We start from the raw sequence: 25,126 nt of genomic DNA, 5'->3' as shown, positions 1-25,126 counted from the left end.
TGAACAGCACAGTAAGGTAACCTTAAATAGTATGGCACACTCAGAAATACTTTAAATACTCTACTTTTGATGTCTCTTTTGCAATTGATTGCAAAGAGAATATATAATGACGCTTCTGGTCAATTTTGGAATAATAATAATAACAATAATAATAGAATAGAATAATAGAAAGACAAGGGTGGAAGTGCCATTTACTCAAATCACTATTACAAAGAGCTTCATCAAGTACGTATTACAGTAAAATGTAATTAAATAAGCATAAGATAATAAAATCAGGTGTCCAGTATGAGGTAAAAAGTATATTTACCTTTATACCTTTAATTGAGTTTTAAGTCTCACAAAACTTTGTAACTCTGCTGTAATGTACTGTTCTCCTTCTTTTACCTTGTATAGTACTTTCTAAAGTAATCATTTCAAGGTTTCTTACTGAAGTTATGTACAGAACTGTGGTTGAAACCACATCCATTCCAGTGTTAGCTGTTGTGTATATAGCCAGCGGTCAGAACACGAACGATCTGGCTTTACTTTATCTGTGAAGTTGTCTTTGTGTATTTTTTTGCAAGTACTTTACCTAAAAACTTAAGACGACTCTTAACTGGAAAGAAACAGAGACAGTATAAGTAATACAAGTATGTCCTCTACATTTAATAGGAAAGTTATTCTGCGGTTTTACTCCAAAGCAGAATGAGGGAATGAATAAGGATGGCTTCTGTAACTCTCCTCACAGTGGACGTCTGCCAGCTTCACTGTGGCAAGTTACACAACACCACCAAAGCATGTCTCAGGATAAAAAAAAAACGTTCCTGGTTACACGGTTGTTTTCCTGTGGGGTTTCCGTGGTGGTGTAGTGGCGTGTATTATTTTACAGCAGAAAATCCAGGTCCGGTCAGCAGAGAGGACGGTGATCCCTGCCCTCCGCCACGCCCCCAAACGCTTCCTGTCCGCCAGCGTCATTACGTCACCCTGCATCCGAACCTAGACCAGTCGCAGCCATTTTACTCCGCGAAATAAACTTCAATCTCATAGCTGGAGGAAAAAAAGAAAATACAGCAGATAGTCCCGCTGACGTTAATTGACATTTCGTTGTGAAGCAGAGCTCGGACGGATTCGGGTTTCAAGTCTTCGCAAAACGGTAAGACCACAGACCCGAGGCGGCGCTGTCTTGTTTTTAGCATGTTAGCCCGTGTTAGCTAAACCGAGCTAACAGGCGAAAATGTGAGGAGGCTGTTGTTGAGGAGCGTTCGGGATGTGCAGACAGAAACACACCAGACGAGGGCTGGGTTAGACTACACAGCGAAGCTTGTACAGCGAGTATTTGGCTGTAACTGATTTTGATATGTGTTTTCTACTCCTAGAAGTGATGGCCGTGGAAGCGCCTCATCGTCTTTTATGACTGGCGCTGTCTGCAACTCACTCACCTGTCAGATTTGAAGTAGCTAGCCAACGTTAGCTTCTCCCACACCCACCCGTCTCCTCCAATGCGATAACATTAAGTATGGGGGAGCCGACTGCCATGTCACTCTATAATACTTCTCAGTTTTTGCTTACTTTCAAATTACTCTTTCTGTGTATGGTATTTGTGCGCTGTGCGTCTACTCCAGCTACTTATTCTTCAGCCCGGGTGCTCTTTGAATGCTAAGGCATGACATACAGTATCATTGTGAGTTGGCAGCTCTTTTACTCCAATAATCCTAAACAAGCACGCTGTGTTATGCACCCCCCCGACAAACCCTATGATGTTATCTTATTGCCCTCCCATTGATGGACGTGAGGAAAGTGAGGTAGTGCTGCAGCAAATCCAAACAGGTCGCGGTCTGTTAGTCATACAGACAGACAGGATGTGGTGGTTTTTCAGAGGCGGCCTTATCCAGTCAGTCTGTCACTGAAAAGTGTGAATTATTAGCGTCGACTTAAACATTGTGCATATGGTTGGATGGCAAAATAATTATCCCAAGGCGGTAAGCCATGTATCCCTGTGAGTTTATCTTATTTCAGCCTCCTAGTGCAGTATTGGTTTGCAGGGAGACTGCTCTTTCAGATCACATTAGACGAGGGTTTTCATGTCTCTCACTGTGGAAAATTAAATTAAAAGGAAGCCAAATATCACAATGTAGACAGAAGTGTTTGCATTTAATAGTACTTGATCTTTGTCCAAATTTGAGGCTAATATTAGAATGTTCTAACACTGGACTCCTTTACCCCTTGCAGTGATTGTGGCAAATCAGACTCACACTGAGACTCAAGATTTATTAGTACTGACATGCTAGAGGTATCTGCCCACAGAAAATCTGCACCCAAGCGTGCCACCCTGGCGCTTTATTCAGTTTTGTATTCATTTCTCGGTAACTGCTTTACATAGCAAGCCTGTGTAACTCTCCATTGGCAGGCAACACTCTGTAACTTAAGTCCTTTCACATTAATGCAGTAGAAGTTTGGCTGTGTAGCTGCTGAAATCGATGTTCTTATCTTAGGTGTGACTGTCTCATGATTTTTGGCAGTCAGCCATTGAAACCTTTTTCTTTTGCTGTTGTTTGTCCAGTCCTTTTGTACTGTTTTTAGAGGATCTTTTAAGCGAAGTCCACAAAGGCAGCCAGGAAGGAAACAACACCACATGTGTGTCTGTGGGAACAGCAGAACACCAGCTCTAGTGAATGAGCTGCAGTGATGACATCATTTCTATCTTATCTCCGGATAAAAGCAGACATGTTTTTTTTTTTCTTTAGACAAGACGTGGTCTATTTAAGGCCCAGAAAACTGTAGACTCAAACTGTATTTTGGCACACAGTGGTTCTCAAGCTGTGTGATTGTGTGTGCATGTGTGGCTTGTATGTTAATGGTATTTTGTTTAGCACCTCTCACATAATTACAGAATTAATGGCTAATGGAGCAGGGTGATATGAGCAATATTAATAGGTCCAATACACAATATAACAAGCAAAATCTTGTTAGATGTTCATCGCTTTGAACTACATAATAATTTATTATTATGTAATAATGTACATAATTGTTTCATATCTACTTTTGTGAGATTTTAATTAGCGCTGACTTTTCTAAGAAGATCCACAGTCAGTTTCTAGACAGTGCCTTTGACTTAGTATCACTAAGGCCTATTTGTTTTTGTTTTGTTTTTTTTTAACAATTTCAGTGTTTTATTAAAACATTAGACAATTGTCAGTGGTGTGTTTATGTCCTTTAAATGGAAACCAGACCTACTTGATTGTTCATGGTTTATTAGCTCTTAGACTGAGGCTGCAGATTTCAGTTATCTCTCTCATGCTGTCAGCTGAGTGAATATGTATGTGTGTGCCTGTGTGTGTGTATGCATATATGCGAATGACTGAGGGTACTTTATCTCTGGAAGGCTTCACAACCAGGCCTATTTGTAGTAAAGCTGACCCATGACCTCTTCTTGTCAGTATGTAGAGACTAGGAACTGATGACCTCTCTCTGTTTGCTACTGTTGTGGATACATAGCTCTGCGGTTGTAACTGTTCCTGTTCCCTCCAATGACTGCACAGTTTTACTGTTTTGCTGAAAAACGTGATTGTGAAATATTGGCTTGGTCTCTGAGTATTGTCTTAAATGTTGCACATCCTAAGTGCTACTTCACACGTAATAACGTTATCATTCAGTCCCATTGTTCGGAAAACAATTGGCAAGTTATTCACAGTAAAACTCCGTAAAGCCTCTCACCTGCACAGCATATGTCAAGGCCTTTGTAAGGCTATGACAGAGAGAGAACAATCCCCGGGGGGGCAGACACACCCAGATACTGTCATCAGGCTTCAAATATGCAGACTCAAATGATAACCCGGGTGAACTCTGATCTTCCAGTGCTGCAGATATGAAAACACAAGTGAAACTTGAAGACAATGATTGTTTTCAGTTAATCAGAGAATCCACCCAGGTTAATTTGGCCTGGTTTTAGATGCTAGTGTTGCTTTGAGCTCCAAATAAGCATTGGTAATGTGGGGAAATAGCTTCAAACCACCTTCAAAGTGACGTCTGTTGGGTAATGGCAGTGTTAGTGTCCCACAAGTAAAATGTCTCATTTGGAAGCCTCTTAAGGAGGATGTATTTTTAGCCCTTCCAGTGAGAGCACAGGGATTTGAGGATGGCATCCTCAGTTAGTTTGTCGGGTCTTTTGGTTGAGCGTCTAAGCGGGGCTCTTGAACTTTTCAGGCGTTAATAGTCTGCATTGTCCAAGTTTTGTGACTACAAAATCTGACCAGTCGTGCCATCTTTCTGTAACAGTTGGGTAGAGCTCCAAAATCTAATTTCTCTGTCTTCCTGCATAGCTGCACAAACACTGATTAAAAATTAACTTAAGCTGCCTCTGACTCATTATCCATGTGGTGCCGAAACCCGTACCAATGTTGCTTTGTTTCAATAACATGTTGAGCACACCAGATGACACGTTGTTGGCAACGCGTTTAACAAGAAAGAAGGCTATGTGCTGACAGGGAAGTACAGTGTTGATGATTGACATTACTTCAGTGACCCTGCGCGTTACTTGTGCCCGGTTTTAAATACCAAACGCACCTGGCAGCAGAATAATACAGCGCTCCTTTGGCTGGTCATGTGACATATATGTCAAGCGTCTAAACATATTTATAGCCGTGACTTCTTGTTTACTGTTGTAACCTGTGTGGAAAAGTAAAACTGTATTACATTTGAACATAACCGAGCGCCACATCTCTCTCACACCCTCTCCTGTTGAGCACACCTTTGATTTCAGTTGTGTGTTTGTATGTTTGTGTGTGTACAGAACGTGTGCATTACCCTTTGATGAAACACATGGTACTTGTTGCCCCCATGCCATTAAAAGAACAGTGGAGGACAGAGCAACACGCAGCGCCTGCCATCTGGATCTGCTCTTTGATTCCGCCAGGGCAGCGCCGATGTTTATCCTACGACGCCTCGTCAGCCGTGACAGTTGTTTGTTCCTTCCCCTCTCTCTCTCTTTCTCACTGCCCCCTTGCTCCTAAGCACTTGTTCACCCACCCTCACCTCATTCCTCCCTTTCACTTTGCCCCCCGACATTCATACAGCTCGTAGTTCTCTCTCCGTTGGAATCCTGTCGTCTCTAGTCAGCTGAAATCCGGCTACCATCAAATGTGTAGCCTTATGTTAGTGTTTTTTTTTTTTTCATTTCCAAACCCTGCAAGGACTTAGCATTCATCCCCCCCAAGATTTTCATTACTGGCAAAAATACTTTTTTGATTAGTACAAGTGAAAATGATCTGAAACAGCCAAAAATCTTTCCTTTGAAAACAAGATATCCGTGTGTCAGTGAAGAATTAATGGGCAAAATCTGTGATGAACAATCAAATATTAAAAGCATAAAATTGGCAAAGATGCAAAAAGAAAAAACATTGAAGTTCTTAACACAGATTTTATGATGCTGTGGTCAGAGAAGAACCGACAAACATTATGGATGAATATCAGATGTAGTACAAGACCATTATTCGCCTTTCTCCCTCAGACGGCTGTGTGATGTTACGTTACAGCTCTTCAGTCATCAGTAGCAAGAGTTTCTATTGTTTATGCATGGAGGATCCACTTTCTTTGTAATAGAGACCACTGCTGGTTTACCTAGCAACCTGTGAACATCGATTTTCAGATCCTCCTGCAGCCTTGAGTGTGGGCTACTTTCATTCACACATCTTTAAGTGGCACTTATCTGTTTTTTTTTCTCTACTTATGTTCAAACACACCTATTCAAGCAACAGCAGTGCCTGGTGCTGTCAGCCCTGTGTGTTTATACATGTGTTTTCATTTTGTTATTTTATTATTTTTTTTAACGGGCTTTAATTTTATGAGGCTAATATGTCATTAGATTCAGACAGTTGCTCTCCAGTGTTGTTTCTCTTTCCATGTTTTTTGAGAATGGCATCGTTTCTAAATGTTTTCTTGTTGTAAAATAGCAGAGCATTTTTTTCTTCCCTCTTATTTTAGAAAACATGTTTTGCATTACCATCAGCAATGGTTATTTGTTTGGGATAAACAGGCAGAGAGACTAGCAACAGACAATAAGACTGAGCAGAGACAGAAAAGAGTGCTAGTAAAACAAATTTTAGAAACAAAATCAAATGACTTTTATCTGTGGCCTCACTTTTGATGAATGTCAGTGTTTGTGATATTCATTTTTGCTCCATTGCTTTTCCTGCCAGGTTTGACTCCATGGCTTAGTGTAATTCTGCACAGCAGCTATCCCACACATCTCTGTCCTCCGTTGATTGCTGTCCTCTGCACCTACCGGTAGGAATGAACTCATCAGCCGCATGACTATTATTACTGATTTATCAGCAGTTTGGTTTGCCTTCCTGTGTTTGTGGTAACTGATCACTCATTTACAGGCAAGCACACAAACAAATTTGACCTGGTTTAGGAGGTTGTCATGCACTCTGAAATACATTTGTATTTCTTTTTTCATTGTCATGCTTCTTCTGTATTTGTGGTCTTCTTTGTGAACCCTTGGGTAAAAATAGTCTAACTGCAGGCCCATTTCCAAACTCCCCTTTGTTTCTAAGATTCTCAAAAAAGTTGTTGCTCATCAGCTTCTCCAGCTGGTTGAGAGAGACAGTATCTTTGATAAATTCCAGTCTTGCTTCCATCAAAAACACAGCACTGAATCAGCACTGCTCAGAGTAACTACCGACATTCTTATGTGTGCACATACAGATGGATATTCAGTCTTTATTTTTCTTGACTCAACCACTTCCTTTGACACCGCTGATCATGGCATTTTAACTGACAGACTATTGAACTGGGTTGGTATCTCTGGTCACTCAAATGGCTTTCCTCATACTTGTCTGACAGATCCTTCATTGTTCAGATTAACAATTATGTGACCTATTCTGTTTTACAGCCTCAAAAACCTTACCACCCTTCGTGACTGTATAGCTTCTGTTACAAATTGGATGTCTCTAAATTTCCTCCATCTCAATTCTGATTAGACTGAGTCTTTGTGATCGTCCCTGATTGTTTTAAGCAGGTCAGTCTCTATATTGACCACCTTACCAGCAACATGAATACCACCTCTAAGAGTCTTGGTGTTTTTTTGTTTTTTTTTTTTGACCAACATTTGAGCTTTTAACTTCATATTACCAAACTCGTTCAGTCTTCTTCTTTCAGTTGAGAAGTATTGCTAAAATCAAACCTATATTATCAGACAAAAACATGGATTTTCTGGTACATACCATAATCTTTTCTCATTTAGATTTCTGCAGCTCCTTCTTTCCTTGCATTACTCAATCCTCTGTAGCCTGTGTTCAGTTGGTCCAATTAAGTGGCTTCCAGTAAAATCTAGAATTAACTTCTAAATGCTATTAATTACATACAAGGCCCTCTGTGGCCTTGCCCCTGCTTATATATCAGAGATGTTGAGCCCTTGCACGAGTGGCTGGCCTCTCAGATCATCTGATCCCCGTTCCAATTTTAAATCCAGAGGTGACTGTGTTTTTCAGGTCACTTCTTGTCACCTAAGCTTTGGAACAGCCGTCCCCTTTCCATCAGATCTGCTGAACCTGTGGTTTGTTTTAAAAGGCCACTGAAACGCCTTTTTATAAATACTCTGCCTTTAGTTTTGTTTATTTTGGTCGTGTGCTTTAATTAATGTGTATGTGTATGAGTTTATGTGTGTATGTATTTTTCTCCCCATTTCCTGTTATCAGAGGGCTATTATCAGCTGTGGTAGTTGAGGAAGATCATATTTATTGTAACCTGCAGTGATTGCTGTCTTCTTACTGCAGGAAACACTGTTTGAATCTTAAGGGCCATAAAATTTGGGCGAAAATCTGTTGAAACTAGTCAGTGAAAATCAGTGAAGATGTGCTTTAGGAATCTTCACAAAAACATTTACTTCCTTGAAAAGAGGGAAAGAACATTGTTTGATCTTGCATTTTGTGAGTGTTAGACAAGAAAAGCAAGAGATGATAAAACGTGGTGGTAAGGATTTGTTGTGTTTGGATACATTGCAACCAGAAGGGACAGCATGCCATAGTCCCATAGTCTTTCTCACCCGTCTAATGCCTATGGCATTTTAAGAGCCTACAGGGAGAAATAAAAGCAGCCATAGAAACACAGTGGTTCTCAGCCAAAAGCAACACATCAGGGCGGCTGGTAAAGAGCGCTTATGTACTGCAATGGATAGTGTGGGTGCTGCCAGAGAGCGATAAATAGCATACATGTTCTGACAGAGCAGTCTGTCATCTACTGGTTAATAGACTATTGGGAAGCCATGGATACTAAACTGTTTGTTTTGCTTCCCGAAATGTTTCCGTTCCCTCTGTTTGAAACGGCCACAGTGACGTCATATTCCAGATTATGAAGTCTGTCTGAACAGAGAGGACATTCATGTGCAAACTGGCCTTGTTTCTCATGAGCAGCGGTTTGAAGTGATTATTGAGTATAATAGCCAACCCAGCTCGTTTAATGAATAATTTGGGCTGCGACTGAGCTCTTCCAGATGGCTGAAATGAAATGCCACCCTTAGCATTTCAGCAGTTGGGTGAAGTAGTCATACCAACAGGATGATGATGATGATGATTATTCTGAATTACTGGTGTTCATGAGGAGCCCACAAAATATTCCTGAGTGATGTATTCCTCCTGTGTATGTTGTTCAGTGAGAGAAGAGCAGCAGTCATTAGTTTTCCTTCTAACCCCTCGTTCTCTTTTCTCTTTTCCTTGTATCAACACAGGTAGCAGGGAGACATAAAGGTACGGTGACCCATACCCCTGTTGCTTTTGCCCGGGACCCTCCCCAACCCCCTCCTGAAGCAGGATGGAACCCCAGGCTTCTCAGTGGCAGCTCGGAGCCGAGGGGGATTGTGGGATGTCGAACCTGCTGGTGCCCAGTCCCCAGAGCGAGGCGGTGACCCATGAGATGGAGGAGCTGTCACTGCAGCCAACGCAGAGTCTGCCTCCACTCAGTGAACGCAAAAATGGTGAGGACATGCTGCTTTAACAGCCCTCCATGGCACACGAGGCCAGGAGATCAACCCGGCCACTATACTGGAAAAATGGCCAACAACATATTTAGATTTTTACCTCCTCTCTTCTTAAGTCTCTGGAGCTGAAACAACTAGTCTGTTATTACATAAATGAACAATTAAACAATTAACCAACTTAGACAATAATCCCTACATTAGTCGATAATCAAAATAGTCCTTAATTGCAGTCCTAAATTCATCAAAAAAATAGAAAAAGAATACATTTCAGTTTAGATTTTCTTTTTTAATTGTTAGCCCAGTTTAGCCCTAAATATCCCACATACCTATCTACGCACCCAGTGACACTACTCACTACCCTCAGGACCTGAAACCAGCTGTTTCAGGTCCTGCGTCAGCTTCTGTTCTGCAGTGCACAAGGAAATTATTCTCGTCATGTTAGCCAGCCTTTGTGCTTCTCATCACTCTCATGATGCTAGTGTTGTTTTGGCTTCCACATGGGACTGACTCAGACACTGATGGATGTGCAGGCAGTTACCAGACTTTAGAAGCGGGTTAGATTCGCTCTTGTGTTTGCCAGTTCCTAATCATGGCTTAGATGGCGTAGGGAGATCAGCTCAGTCAAGTCATTGTGATATTGATCACCATGCTCAGAAAAGCCTAATTTTTCAGGTACTGTCAACAAACACAGCGTGTTTAGCCAGATCTGTTCCCGACTGGATTAAACATGTTTTGGATAAATGAAGGATTTTGTGTTTTTGTGCAAAAAAATCCTACATTTTCTGCACTGTCTGCTGCTGTCTGCAGGAGAGCGCAGCAAAACGTCTTGACTGTGGAAAATTTCTGTGGAATGTCAACAGTAGTAGCACCCACTCATCATCTTGGCTTTTGTCATTTCCCCTCCAGTGAGAACACACATGCCTCAAACTTTCCAGCCTCTAAGCCGCCCTAGCACTTTGCCAACCGCAGAGTCCTTTCTCTCACATTGGTTTTAACATGCAGGTGTTAATCTGTCTACCATCATGACAGATGTGTGTATCTAAGACCATTTTAGTTATGTGGGGTCGGAGGCTTCACTTAAGCGAGTCGGGAGCGAGGAGGAGCGCTGCTCTGTCAGCAGAGTGGGATGTTAAGACTCAGGACTGAGTTTGTAGTGGCAGGGAATGAGTGTCTGGCCAGTAAGTGTTAGCCTATAAATTGAAATCATTAAGGTTATTGATAACAGAAAAAGCCTGTCAAGTCAGTCAAGGAGAGCAAGCCCATGTGGTTATAAAATCAGGATTTTAGCAGAGCAGTGGAAGTGACTTCTGGTTAACTTGTCATCATAATAGGCCACGTTTCAATCACTATTTCATACTTGTTCCATTGTCTGACAACAGAAAGAGAACAACATGTAAATGAGAGCAGCTTTATTGGAAATTCAGCTGTATTATATTACTGTATATGTGAGCACAGAGTAGGAAAGACTCCAGGCAGAATACAGATGTTACGCTATGATGTCATGAATTTGCTAAATAGTGTATTACGTCATCTAGCGACATTTAGCAACTTTTCAAGGGGATTTTAGCTACTTTCCAATGAAAATTCAGCACATTTACCAATATATAATCCAACCATATACTGGTGCTTTTGACTAGTCTTGTGTTTGGGTTTTTTTTCCATTGTTGAACAAGTTTTAAATCTACCTCTGTCATTCATTGACAGCAGGTGAAACCCATTTATGTTATAAGCCTGTGTTTCCTCCGTAGACCTGCCAAGTGGGGTGATGCGTGCATGTCTGTCTGTGGGTAAACAGCTCAGTCATATCATTCACCACGCTCCTCTGCCTGCTAAGGTCACAGGTCATCATGTGTTTGCCACACTGAACAGTGTTTCCCGGAGGAACTGAGGACAATGCCACAGACTGGAAGTCTCTGTGAATCATTTTGAACAAACATGTTCCTCACTGCATGCCTTTCTCCAACTGTTTACTGAGCATAGTTGTGGTCGAAACTGCTCACCTCTTTCAGGGTTGTAGACCCCCTTCCCCCTAAGTAGCAAACTTTGTGTGTCAGTGTCACATATAATCAGGAGCCAGGGTAGATTTCTGGTAATGTTTCACCACAGCTGTAGCTGGAATTTAATTTGCAGTTTTTGTCCAGAGAAAGCACCAAAGGTTATGACATTCTCATGGGTGACAGTTTTGTGTGATCACTAAGGTGATGCAATCGGCGGTCTTACCCTGGGAGATTATGGGTGCTCTCCATTCATTTATACCACCTCAGCATATCTGTGACAATAATGACACCAGATTTTATCAAAGCCAGCTGTTTCCTGTCAGAGCAAGAGATTGTACTTCACTATAAGCTTTGACACAACACTTCATGCGAATGGAGAAGTATCTCTACTCGTGTCCAGTATTTAAAGTACAAATCAACACGATGTGACTCCTCCCCTTATTGTGAGCCCACTTGCAAAGTCACATTGTCACATTGAGGCTCTGAGACACTTGTGTTGCTGCCACACGCTCGTCCTTTCAGCTTGCAGATGCAGTCGTTGTTGTCATTACATTTTTATTCAGTGCTGAGTCAGATATTTGAGGGTTTACTCAGTAGTTACAGGGAACCAGCGAAGTCCTCCACATCTGGCTGTGTTTGGATCGTCTACAGCCAGAAAATAACCCATCCCAAACTGGCTGAGTGAGAGAGGGAAGTAAGAATAGAGGGGGAGGAGAGGGCTGTGGCCCTGTAATGAAAAAAATAGAATAAAAGTCAGGGAGGGATAGAGAAATAAAAGACAGGCCCAGTGTTACTACTCTCTAATTCTAAGAAGCGTTGGAGTGCTGTGGATTTCCATGATCGTTTGGGCTTTAATACAAAGCCTGTCACACTGGAATCAAATGGCTTAATCGTTCAGTTGTGTTTTGGACTGTTCTATGGGCCAGGAGGAAAAGACTATGGCCCGTATGGAGGTAGACAGACTCAGCAAATGCTGCGCTAGGCTCAGAGCAAGAGCAGGTGAGCACTCCTCTTCTTGATTATCACATCAATGTCCACCATTTTTTTAACAGATCGAAATAAAGAAATGGAGTAAATGATAATTAAATCATGTCTAGTATCTCGGTTTTGTCCGCCTTTGTCTCTTATGATTGCCTGGTGCCATTGTTTTGTTTTTTGGGTATTAGTCGTCCAGATGTTGAGACAGCAGGCTTGTGAGCACAGTAACAGACTGTACCATCACATCCTTAAACAGTGACGGAGGAAAGAAAAATCCCTCTTGGTAGGACTTGAGCTAAAGTCTCTTTCATGCTTTTAATGCCAGCACACAAATAACTACCATATACTTGTGTGTGCAACCAGTGTTGCCAAAAATGTGACCAACTGGTAAGATAAATAGTGACCAGAGTCCTGAGCGCATAATGCCTCGTACATTATATGATAATGACGTTATCTTTTATGTCAGCCTAATGACCAGAGAGCAGGATATGAGTTATACATGAGAGGGTGGGGAGAGGTTAGTTGTGGTTATCTCCTCAGCTTGATCTCATTTTCTTCCTGTATCTTTTTTCTCCTTCTGGTTTTTATGTTTGCGTGCTGCCTTATCTTTTTCTTCTTTTCCTGCCTTTCCTCCTGTTTTTCTACCTGACATTACTCTTACTCGGTTTGTCTTTCATTTTCTCCTTTTGCTTTCAGTCCTGCAGTTGAGGCTTCAGCAAAGGCGAACCCGGGAGCAGCTGGTGGACCAGGGCATCATGCCACGTGAGTATCAGCACTGCTAGTTCACTCACAGAAGAGCTAATGTGGAGTGGGCGGGTACATACCCTAACCCTAACCCTAACCCTAACCCAAACTAGGGAACGTGGTTCACACTGATAGCTGAGATAATAAATGTGTTTACTCTATTTCTTTACTTTGGATCACATTATTTGTCTACAATAAAATTGTGCTTAGACTTATCCGTTGATGAAAATGTTCTGTGTTGCAGCTCTCAAGAGCCCAGCTGCGTTCCATGGGCAGATTCGCAGCTTGGAGAGAGCCAGGGTAAGGCACACAGTTCGGAAATAAAGTGCTAAATCTGAACTTGAGAAGAGGAGGAAATGCACTCCTGGACTGTAGAGCTGCTTGGTGCAGCAGAAAATAATAGCTCATGAAAATTAAGCTAGCTTACTGACTGTTCTGTTCTCTTCTGTTTTGTTTTTTCTCAGACTGAGAATTTCCTGAAGCACAAGATCCGCAGCCGTCCAGAGAGAGCAGAGTTGGTCAGGATGCACATACTGCAAGGTACTGATGATTCTCTAGTTCACAGTAATTATTCTTAATGTTTTAGCTGATGTTTCCTGCAGACTTTTAAAGCACAGAAATAGTAAGACTTTTTTCACACCGCATAAAGATTTTCCTCCTACTGAATATATATTTATATATACACAAACACCCACACACACGCATACATACATACATACATACAAACATACAGGCAAGTAAATGGCTACCATTTCTGAGACAATTTATGCTGAAGCTACATTTCCTGTTCAATATTTACTACACATTTCAACCATCACAAGATATATATACTCTATGTGTGACATTTTGTTTTCCTCATCCCCCCAGAGACTGGAGCAGAGCCCTCATTACAGGCCACCCAGATGAAGCTGAAGAGGGCCCGGCTGGCCGACAACCTGAATGAGAAGATCGCCCAGAGACCCGGCCCCATGGAGCTGGTGGAGAAGAACATCCTGCCGGTGGATTCCAGCCTTAAACAGGCCATCATTGGTGAGAGATGTGGCAGATGGCCGCGGTGATTTTAATGCATTTGTGAACACAGAACAGCCTTAATTCAGGCAATTATAGAGATGGAAAAACAGTGAGTGGACTTATAGCGCTTTGTTTATCTTTGTGTGTCTCTCAGTGGGCCAGGTGAATTATCCCAAGGTGCTGGATGAAGATAGCTGTGATGCCCTGTCCCCAGAGCAGCCAGGCAGCCAGGAGTCTCAGAGCTCTGCCCCCTCACCAGGGGAGAGCAGAGCACCAGAGACGCCCTCTTCAGCTCTAGCACCACAGCCACCATCCAGCACCGTGATGCAGGTTAGACAGAGAGCTAGTACTGGTGTAATATTATTGGTAAGTTGTTTATGCCTGTCCAATAGCCCCAGAATGTTTTTTCAAACGTTCTCTTTCTGTTATTCTTATTCAGGCCCTCCCAGTTGCTACACAAGCAACAACAGATTTTGTGAAAGTGATCTCTACCAATGAGATTCCTGCCAGCCGCCCAGCTGTCACTTCTGCTCCCTCTAAACCAGGCCCAACACTGGTGAAAGTAAGGGCATCACTTTATCTCAACTCTGACTTTAATATTACGTCTTGGTTTGTGTCTCGATGCTGTTGGACAAGCCGCATGTTAAAACATTCCCCCCCACCCCACCCCACAACAGCAAAGCCAGCAGAAGACACCCTCGGAGAAGAGTCGCAGTAAGAAGGGCAAAGAGCCAAAGCCCAAGGTGAAAAAGCTCAAATACCACCAGTATGTTCCTCCAGACCAGAAGCAGGAGGCCAGTGAAGCACCCATGGACTCTTCTTATGCCCGACTATTGCAGCAACAGCAGCTGTTCCTCCAGCTGCAGATCCTCAGCCAGCAACAGCAGCACTACAACTACCAGACTATATTACCAGCACCACTTAAGTATGTATATAAAACACTACTACAAACTACAAACCACAACCGCCCATCTCCCAAACAGGAAAAAAGTGATTTTATTGTGTCTTTCATACAGAGTTTTATTGCCTTAACCATTGTTGTATTGTCTTTAAATTTTAGTTTTTCTTCCCTCTAATCTGATTTGGCTCGCCTCCATGCCTCTTTATCTGAAAACGCATGAAAGCAAGCCAAATATTGTTGTTTTCTACAACCCAGAGGGCCATTAGCCAGTTTCCAATAACAACTCTGCATCTAATCATATTAATAACTAACAGGATGTTGTTTCACCAGCTGCTGTTTTCATAAATGTCCCCTCAGCAGCAGCATGGTCGAGCTGCCTTTGAACTGTGCTCGTGTCCTGTGGAATAGTTTGACTGGCTTTGTTAGTGAGGCGCAGGGCACAGGATGGATGGTCTGTTCATATTGGGAGCAGATTTCCTCTCTCTGTTTCCTCTCATCCACTCTCGTCTCGTTCCAATTATCTCTACAATAATACTCTTTTGTCCACCTTCCCTCTTTCTCCCACCTCCTCTTCCTCCCTTTCTGTTTTTCAATCATGTGATTCGGAAATAGTGTAAAAGATTCCCTCCAGTAACAATGACCTCAACTTTTTGTGTCTCCTTCTCTGTGTAGACCTGTGCCAGAGGGTCAGAGCAGCACTGCCAGCAGCCTGCCAACCTCCATCGTGGTGTCTTTACCCACTGCCCCTCCACCTCCCCCTCTGCCTTCAGCTCCAGCTCGGCCAACCAATACGCTGTCTAACCGCAAGCCTGGGGTCTTGCCTGCCAACCTGGAGGAGATGAAGGTCTTTGAAAACCCATTTGTACCAGAAAACCCTTCACCCTTGTACTTTGGAACAGCATCCCCCAGCAGTTTAAGAAATTATTGGAATAATCATAGACTGAAGAGTGGTTGACCCTATGACTTTACAAGCCTCCTCAGCAGTTAAGAATGAGCTATATCAAGATATTACGCAGCCAGTACAAGAATGTTTTCTTAGAAATCTTACAGCTCTACACAGGATTAAACAAGGTTTTGTTCTGTCATAGAGGAAGTTTTACTCTGCCCTGGTTTTACGTAACTTTGTGGCACTGGATTAAAAAGATTTTTTTTTAAAACAATAATAACTCCCTTTTAGCCAAATGGCTAATAAAGCAACCACGAAAACATGGAGCTTTGTGAGAGGCAGCATCTGTGTCAGAAATTAACCTTTAACCTGTAGGATTTCTTTTATACAGCCACACATTTTTCACACCAGCATTTAAAAGAATATTTAGCTATCCTGGCTCTGTCCAAAGGTAAAAGGAAAAACAATTTGCCAGCCAGCACGTCTAAAGTTCAGTGATTACTGCATTACAGTTTGTTTAGTGCATAGAAAAAACCAAGGTGTAAAAACACCTGGTAGGTGGATTTTTCTGTCCCACCCCTGTTACCAGTCTTTATGCTAAGCTAACCATCTGCTGCCTCCAGCTACAGATTTAATGAGCACATATGAGATTGCTGTCAAATTCATCTAATTCTCAGCAAGAAAATGAGTAAACATATTTCCAAACATGTCAAACTATTCCTTTAAAATCGCTGCATTATTCCTCCAGCACTGGTCCGAAATGCTGACAGGATCGCATTTATATCTTTGCAGGTGGCGGAGCTAAAACTGGAGCTAAAGCTGCGTGGCCTTCCTGTGTCAGGAACAAAGACGGATCTGATAGAGAGACTGAAGCCTTTCCAGGACAATCCCAGCGGCTCTGCTCCTACCACCATCACTCCCTCTGCCACTACCACCTCCGTCTCCATGGAGGTCACGACCCCTGCCATAGTCCTCCCGGTCCAGCAGATGGCTCCAGAAAGCATGAGCTCCACGCCACCGGTCTCACCTATCCAAACCGATTCATCCACGCTTCAGCAGGATGTAAGCATGTCTGAGGCTCCTTCTGATGCTCAAATGGTGAGCTCTGGCTTAGCAGGTCCACATTCCTCACCTGTCCCGTCTTTTCAAGTCCCGGAGGAAAAGGACAGGAGGCTCCATGAGAAGGAGCGGCAGATAGAAGAGTTGATGAGGAAGCTGGAGCAAGAGCAGAGGTTGGTGGAGGAGCTGAAGATGCAGCTGGAGGTGGAGAAGAGAGGCCAGGGTGGCTGCACTGCAGACGCTGTATCTCCCAAACTCACCTCTGTACCTGCTATGAATCCTGCCCCTACTGTGCTGAATTCAAATGTAGTAAAAATGGAGGGTACAGTCCTGTCAAACTGTTCATCCACTACATCTACAATCCCAAACTCTGTCCTGGGCTCCCAGGCTCTCACAAGCCCCCTACCAACAGTGGTGAAGCTGGAGGATGTGACTGTTTCTTCTGGCAAGCCAATCCAGCTCCAGACACCAACCCAGCTCATCACCCAGATCCAGTCCCAAGCCCAGCCCCAAGTAACCACCAGCCCGCAGCTTCTCCCCCAGTCACAGAGAAGTCCCAAACTTCAGACCCAGCCCCAGTCCCAACCTGCAGTGCCTAGCCTGCAGCAGTTTTTCATCAGCCACACGGGAGGTGTCTCCCAAGTGCTGGGTCAGCCTCAGACCCTATTAACCACATCTGGCCAAACTCAGACTCTGCTGACCACAGCTGGCCAGGCTGGAACTCAGATCCTCCTCCCAGTTTCACTACCCAACAACGCTACTGCAATCCAGCTGCCAAGCACCACTGTCAGCCTGCAGGTAAGATCAGAGTTAGTGGCATATCGTCTGGTGTCAAACGATTATGACATGTTTACCTGCTTTAGGCGACTTCGACTTAGACTCAGGGTTTTATTACAAAGTTGCGGTCTTATAATCTCTGTTTTTTCCCCCACATCTCAGCCTGTTCTCCAGGCCACAGTCTCAAATCCAGGCCTGGTACAGGCCTCAGTTCCTCAGATACAGAGCACTAAGATGGAGATGGCTCCCAGCCAGCAGTTAGCCAACCACAACCAATTACTACAGGTCAGTCACACCACTTAACTAGTTAAATGCTAACTAGTGAGCATTTATGCTCCAGCGACTTTTGTTTAAGGTGCAGTTTTGCATCTGTCACTGTCCTGTGCTCTTGACAAGTATAAAACAACCTCAGACTCTTGGAGTGTGTCTTGTAATGTTGAGTATTGCTGTAGCTGGTGTGAGTAGGACTGCAACTACTGTAGCTGTCTGTGAGAGCTATGAAGATGTGTGTTTGTAAAGCTCTTCCCTTTTGTTGTACTTTCAGTTCCTCCTTTTAATACAACATCTTAATTTTCTGTTTGTTTTTGATTGCACAGTTGTGATGGGAATTACTTCCTTGTTTCATGTTTTGGTGGTTATGAAGGGGATTTTTGTGTCTTTAGTTATTTCTGTCTTGTTTTTGCTGTGCTGTCACAATGGTATCAAGCTCGTGATACGTGATGGACTGATGTCAGACTCTCTCTTGTGTCAACAGACTCTGACTGTGTGCAATAATACCACTGGTTTGGAGAACCAGGTTAGATCTGAGATGAATCCCCAGTGTTTCCTCAGAAGCTCCCCAGAGAACAGGGTCTCTCCAGGGGCTTCACCCAACCACCACATCTCCAACGGGCCCCTTAATAAGGTATCAGCTTGGAGTTATTACTGGTGGGGAGGCTGTTTAGTTTGGTTCAGTTAATGCTACTAGCTGAATCATTTTTTAGATGATTTACTATTTTATTTTCACAACTTGGTATCTCTCTCTCATTCGGCCAGTCTTCTTCTTCCCAGCCTACCTTTATCCTCCAGCACACCACTCTTACTACTCAGCCTCCAAAGACAAGAGAGCCTCCCCGCTATGAGGAGGCTGTCAAACAGAGTCGTAACATGCATGTCAACAATGTTGCACAGGTGAGATACGCACCTACCACCGCCCGAATACACACAGGAGGTTTTAACTGCTCTGTCCTTCAGAATACAAAAAAAAAATGCATAAACACATATGAGTCTTATTTTCAGTTTTTCAGCCTTGAGGAAGTGTTTTGCTTTTTGTGTACTAGCCTCGAGTCTCTTAACCTCGCTGACTGTCTTCTCAGGTTCCCACGGCAACCAGCCAGCAAATGGATGACTTGTTCGACATCCTCATAGAGAGTGGAGGTAACTTGGTGCAAACCGACAGTACAGAACAATCTGTTTAGTTTGAGCAGGTTTAAACCATTGTAGTCTCAGGAAAACGCTGAGAAAGGATCCACACTGAATCAGTCTGTGTTTGAATGAATGTAGAACATGAAGGTTCTGGTGTGAGTTATTCCCTGTCCTTTTTACCCCCATCTAGAAATCACACCATTTATCCAGCAGGACCCTCCAGTGTCTCTCAGTAAGACCCTTCCAGTCACAGCCAATGTCACTACCCTGCCTGTCAACACTGCCCTCTCCAGACCACCTCCGCAGATCCATCTGGCTCCTCCACCCACCCTGAACCCTGTCAGCGACCCCAGCCTGCCCAGCCTCTCTTCTCTGGCCACAGACAATCAGCTGGAGGCCTTTCTGGAGAGGACACTGGCTGAAACGTCACCAGCTTCAGACCTGCGCACACAGGGCCTGATGGAGGAGCTGCAGGCCCAGCTGATGGACCAGCAGCCCTACTCACCCATGGACACATCAGACCTGTCTTTCTGTGATTCCTCCTCACCACCTTCCTCACTTAATATGGGCCTGTCTGACCCAGCACTGGACAATATGGAGTGGCTGGACCTCACCATGCCCCCAGGTCCTGCTGGGGCACTCACGCCACTGGGGATCCCAACAGACTTCCTGGATACACAAGACCTGCAGCTGCACTGGGACTGACGGCGCGTTGGATAAGGAAGATGGAGGAGAGTCGGCTAAGCGGCAGAGCCAGGAGTGAGAGATGGAAGGATTGGAGGGAAAAAGAATGGGACTGACGACCGCAAAGAGGTTGAGTTCAAACATTTTAAGTAAGGAAAGAAAAGGAGGAGAAAACATGGCCTTTCTGTGCCATATTTTTCTTTAACAGTACATCCATACCATCTGTAATATTCCCACTATACCACAGGAAGAGACGGTGCATGGGCTTTGCACTGATTAAGCTGAACTACAAGCAGGAGTTTGCACAGCGTTAAAAGAGGGCCTATTACGGCGAAGCAGCCAGAAACATGTCGTCACGAAGGTGATTGTGATAAAGGGATTTTAAACAGTTGACATTTTCATTGCCTGATGTCAGTGATTTTAATGATGATTTACAGAAAGGAGGAAGCAAATGAAAGCTTTTAGCATGGACTGTTTGTAAATACTGTTTAAATCACACTAATACAATTTGACTTTCTCTCGGTCAGAGAGGCTGAGTTTTACAGATGGCTGAGATTACCCAGTTATTTCTTCTAGAGCTTTGACTGATTGGCTTTCAGTGACTGCTGCGTCTATTTTACTGTGTAAGCACAGTAACTAAATGTATAAAAAGGTTCCTAGATACTTCTGTAGGTGGTGTGAAGGCCTGTGTTCCGCTGAGGCACACTGTTCCATACAAGGCTATAAATGTCTAAACGACACAGGCTACAGATTAAATCTAGCTGTGATGAAAACATTGAAAGGAGATTAGCTTCTCAGTAAAGATGCATCTGAGTCTTTTCTGGCGACACAGGTCCTTCTAGGATGTAGGTGCAGCCTCAGCTACTGACCGCTTCACCTGGGAAAACTTAGACTAAACCAGTCTGAGTGCTCTGAGAAGTTGCTTCAGCCTGTCTGAGGTGCTGGACAGTCAAGTCCGTCTGTCCCCTTTATTATTTGAAGCCAGACGTGCTCAGTCAGTCACCGAGCCAAGTTTTAAAACTTCCCAGCGGAGAGGATGTCGAGCCTCTGTTCACACTGGTCCAGTCTACCACATACTGTAGATTACATGTTTGCTGACTAATCTGATATGCTGTATCGGATGTGACTGTTTCCTTCTGACCCATCATGACCGCTCCGGTCAAGCTGATGAACCAATGACTCTAAAGGACAAAAACTCCGACTCCAGTTGGCCGACGAGCGGAGGAAGCTCCTCCCATCTATGTGAGAGCTATGCACTAAAAAGGCGACGAGATCTAACGGCGCGCCTCATTCACCTCAGAACAAGGAAATGTGAACTTTGCATATCCAAGGTGATCGTTAATATGAAGTGATCAATATTGATTGTTATCAGCATAATGATCATGTGGCCAATTGCTCCAGAGATACTGCAGTTGTTGTCCAAGTCTCTTATTTTGAATGTACTTTTGAAAAGATCAAAAAAATAGGACTTTACTTACAAAGTTGGCAGCTTTTTTTTTCTTTTGATAGTAAACTGACATAAAACAGTGGAAAGGGAACAAATATCAGTTTATGAGACATTCAGACACACATCCATGTGAGGTGTGACCTGTGTGTGTACGCTGCAAGTTATATCAAGAAAGATGTCTTTGGGAAAGATGAGCTTTATATTCAGCTGTCCTACAGTATCCCTGCACTTTGTCTGTGTGCGTGTGTGTGTGTGTGTACGTGTGTGTGTCGGTGTCAGAGTGGGAAATTACTACAACACTAGCCAACAAACGTGATAGTTAAACTACCCTGTAGCCGTTAAGTTAGTCTGCTTTACCAGCCCATTTACCAAGAGACCAAACATCAATTGGAGGAGTCGTTATTCTGAAGTAACATTTGGCTGGTGAAACAGTCGAACTTGTGATTCATCAGCTACGGTGGCCTGTAGACAAAGTTAGTTTCCTGACAATGTGGGTGTGTGTGAGAAGCAAGAACGCATGTTGATTTATGTGTGTGTGTGTGCACGTGTGTACACGCGTGGATTTGTCTTCCTGTCTCTTGCATGTACATCTGTGCGTGTCTCCGTGTGCATGATTGTATTCAAGTTTAATCTTGGGCTGTTTCTCAGCCGTCGCTCCCTCGAGTTATCTGAGGAAAATTGCTAATATCTATTAAAATCAAATCGTTCGCTCTCCAGTTGGCATATTCCAAACTTTACTCTTCAAAAGGCTTCTGATGACTGTTGTCCTGTTTGTATCTGTGTTGTTCAGTCAGTGTAATACAGTCAAAAACGCACAGACACCTTTGAGGTGTGATTACGCCATGAAGAGAGGGCCTTGCTCCTCTTAAAGCCGTCATAAAATTCTCCATATTGATTTTTAATGGATCCCATCATATCCCACTCACTGTTTCTTTTCAAACCTAAATACAGAGTTACAGATTTATTATCTCAGTCTGAATATTCTTTTGGGATTGATACAGACTGGCTGTAACGGCACTTTGAAATAAGATCCCTTTTGTTTTTTTTCCTTTTTTATTTTCCAGTCATGTTCGTGAACTTACATTTTAACCACTTTATTGTGTTATTACGTCCATGGGCACTAGAGGGCGTTCGCTCTCCCATTGTGGCATGACGGCACATTTTCAGTGGCAACTGTTGGTGCTTCAGGGTCATTTCTAGCAGAAGGTAAAGTAAGTGGGGCTGTTTTTATTTTTGTTTGTTTTTTTTCTTGCATTTGAAAGAAATGCATTTTCTGCCTGTATAATGCTGATTTTCAGTTCACATCAGCAATAATGTGGAGATCTGAGCAAAATGACTAGGAGAGCCCTTTATGTCTACACTGTCTTGTCAATGAAGTGTGACGCTCTTACTGCTGCAGTTACACATTTATCATCAGATCAGGTCAAGACACTTGGATGTACCCAAGTCCAGTATGTTTGACCTCCTGAAACACTTGCGCCAAATACTGCACAGACCTGCTTCTGGGCTTTATGTTCCCGCTGTACCTGCTAGCAGGTCTAGTTGTATTTTAGTTGTATCTCTTTTTTTCCTCACATTGCTTCGAGTGTTAATTCCTACATAGGATGAACAGAAAGAGTCACTAGTTGATTTATGTGTATCCTAGAAGAGATTATGAGTTAATTGTGTATTGTTTGTTTTGTTTTTGTTTCTTCAGTCTTCAGCTTTAAGGCGACCACATTTAAAGGTAGGAGGTAAAGTGTAAGGGAAAAAACATTTAATCTTGTTTTCATGCTTGTGTAAAATCTGTAAGATTTCATGTGTATATTTTTGGTTTGCAGAGTTTTTTCTTGTTTTCTTTTTCATTTTATTTTGCATATCAGACATACACAAACCTCTTGGCTGCAGTAAATCTACACACGATTTACACTCGATGATGTGACACCACTTACCATTGGCCGTTGTGGTTGCTGACTGGCCAGACAGGGACAGCTAAAAGCAATAATGGCTGCTCTCCCTTGATATACTGTACTGTATGTCAAATCCTGCCTTGATTTTATTCATGTACAAACCTTTAGTGCGTACAGAGTAATACATTAGTCTATAAGTTCAAAAGCACTTGATGTGTGAGTGGTTCAGTGAGGGTTTGTCTGACGTTAGAGGTTCGTGGAAGCTCCGTCAGTCAGGCTTCCACATACTGACCTCAGCTTTCCGGCTCCTGCTCGTCCTCATTCACCTGCACCGTTTATCATCATGTGAACATTGTACGTTGTTTGGGTGGAGAAGCTGAATTTCAGAACAGAGCTCTGTACAAGACGTTTCATTATGATATAAATGTGTTTTGGGCACATTAGTGGAAGCACAGATGAGGCACTGAGGTTCTCCACCCTCATCAGCTGATTTACAGTCTTCTTTGTAGCCGAGTCTCCTCTCTGTCTCCACCATACATGCCATGCCTCTTGTTGTTTGTAATGCCATAATGTTTTGCACATTGTGTATATATTTATATAGATGTAATGCATATTTTTATACATGTGTAACATCCATGGGCTCTCTATTTTGTAAATACTCAAAAAGATGTATATATAAGTACTGTATGCCTTTATGTGTCAATAAAATTTGGTGTACTGTGAACGCCTCTGTAGAGCAAATACTGCTGATTTCCACTACATGAGGCCATGTGCACACAGTGCAGTCTTTGGCCATTTCATGGTAGAATCTGCATCACCAGATTCTACCATGGTGCATAGTACAAAATCAGTAAAAAAAAAAAACAACAAAAAAAAAACAAATTTCTATGATTATGTCTCCACATGTAATAGTTATTCGTGATCTGTAGTATCACCAAATGTCCACTAGATGGCAGATGAAGACCGTGGATGACACCGAGGTTCGAGGATCAGTCTCTGCAATGTGTCGTCCATGTTGGGTTGGAGAGTGGCATGGATCGACTAAAAACGACCACGAAAAGTAAGGAGGCAATCTCTTTGTGATTTGATAGAATATCGGGGCATGAATGTACATCGACTAAATGTGGAGTTTGGGCTTTGCTGTGTTTGCTGTCAGTGGACAGAGGCTAGATTAACTTCTGTGGTTTAGAACAGCACGTCGGGGTTGAGCCAGAGGGTTGTGTGTGTAAGAGCCCTTTGTCTCCACTGTTTCTTAAATTTAAAAGGTCTTTATTTTGTAATTAAATTTTTGAACATTTATTAACTTTTATTGGCAGTTTTTTTACGGGATCTACTGCACCCGGAACTTCGTCGGGTAATTTAAATCCTATGTCAGTAAATTGTTAATTCCCTGTTCTCTGAGCTGAAACGTGCAACGAGCAAGTTGCAAATTTACTATTTATTATTTAAAAGGTTAACAAAGAAGCAAAACAAAGACAGTTTAACTTGAGATTGGCATCCTAACAAGAGATTTATACTGCTTGAAAATTGCATGTTTCAAAGGTAACAACTTGAAACTAACATTTATGAAGTTTGAAATCAGTGAATTGAACTACAAAGTAAAATCCGATTGAAACTAACTTTTTACAAAGTTTTTCTTTAACTTTGTTGCTGTAACATCTGAATTAGCTGATAAAGTGTTGTTTGTTTAATATACAATATTTTCAGTGAAATAAGGCTCCTGAAATGCATTTATAAGTGTTACACCAAATCCTGTGACCTGTCAGAGTCTCTATCATACTTTACCGCTTGCGTAATTTTGATAATGAGAAAAATGGAAATTGCTACTGCAGTTGTATTATGTTGCAGGTGTATTGTTTTTATATAGACCCCAGGAACAGTTTAGGTTAGCTGATGCCGAGGTAACAACTAATGTGGGTCTATTTCAGTGACAAAACCTGTCATCAGTCTTTTTCATTTCACAGTTTTTATTCCAAATCCTTTATACAGGAAGATAAAGCAGGAGTCAATGTATTCCCGCTTTTCAGGTGGTTGACGCGACATATTTCCTCATGCGCGCTCTCTGCCCGCTGGCAGGAGTGTGCTCACCTGTGTGTGCGCGCATCGGGGCGGAGCTCCGCTTTGCTCAGAGATCAGAGAGTTAACGCGCGACTATGTAGAGACAGAAAAATGCCTTCGTGTAAATAAGATAAATAACATAAGGCTGTTTAGTTTGTTTAAACAGTTGTTTAAATACACATGAGAATAACACAGTTCATTAACAATAATCTTGTATTTGACTGAGAAACTCTCATTATTATAAATTATAATATATAATAATTATTAATTATTAGGCAGCTGTATCTGTGGTCACTTTATTACATTTTCCTTGCACCAGAACGACGGCAAGTCTCTGA

At 42.7% G+C, this 25,126-nt stretch overlaps 1 protein-coding gene across 5 annotated transcripts; it reads left to right on the top strand.

Moving 5' to 3' along the window:
* Positions 1–975: 975 nt before the first annotated feature.
* On the top strand, positions 976–23,448 carry mrtfba (myocardin related transcription factor Ba). Of its 5 annotated transcripts, none has more exons than XM_041066934.1 (17): positions 976–1,132; positions 6,174–6,261; positions 8,709–8,950; positions 12,625–12,690; positions 12,917–12,972; positions 13,137–13,212; positions 13,540–13,701; positions 13,838–14,013; positions 14,123–14,245; positions 14,361–14,608; positions 15,257–15,428; positions 16,263–17,327; positions 17,469–17,591; positions 18,061–18,210; positions 18,342–18,476; positions 18,662–18,722; positions 18,901–23,448. In XM_041066934.1, exons 3-17 carry the CDS (start codon positions 8,788–8,790, stop codon positions 19,413–19,415), a joined length of 3,291 nt encoding a protein of 1,096 aa, XP_040922868.1. In that variant the 5' UTR covers positions 976–1,132; positions 6,174–6,261; positions 8,709–8,787; the 3' UTR covers positions 19,416–23,448. The 5 variants fall into 5 exon arrangements, with proteins under 5 accessions (XP_040922868.1, XP_040922870.1, XP_040922866.1 ...); XM_041066936.1 differs by having other exon boundaries at positions 8,705–8,950; positions 18,357–18,476; XM_041066932.1 differs by having other exon boundaries at positions 8,705–8,950.
* Positions 23,449–25,126: the final 1,678 nt, after the last annotated feature.

Source organism: Toxotes jaculatrix, chromosome 21, assembly GCF_017976425.1.
Source record: "Toxotes jaculatrix isolate fToxJac2 chromosome 21, fToxJac2.pri, whole genome shotgun sequence".
Classification (NCBI taxonomy): Eukaryota; Metazoa; Chordata; class Actinopteri; family Toxotidae; genus Toxotes; species Toxotes jaculatrix.
Note: the sequence above shows the minus strand (reverse complement) of the source record. Positions and strands in the feature narration are given on the sequence as shown.

Bases quoted from the DNA above. Each gene is read 5' to 3' on its own strand.
- mrtfba (XM_041066933.1), top strand. From the start codon at position 8,788: ATGGAACCCCAGGCTTCTCAGTGGCAGCTCGGAGCCGAGGGGGATTGT. The intron at 8,951-12,624 runs GTGAGGACATGC...TTTTGCTTTCAG, and splicing joins ACTCAGTGAACGCAAAAATG to TCCTGCAGTTGAGGCTTCAG. The intron at 14,246-14,360 runs GTAAGGGCATCA...ACCCCACAACAG, and splicing joins CAGGCCCAACACTGGTGAAA to CAAAGCCAGCAGAAGACACC.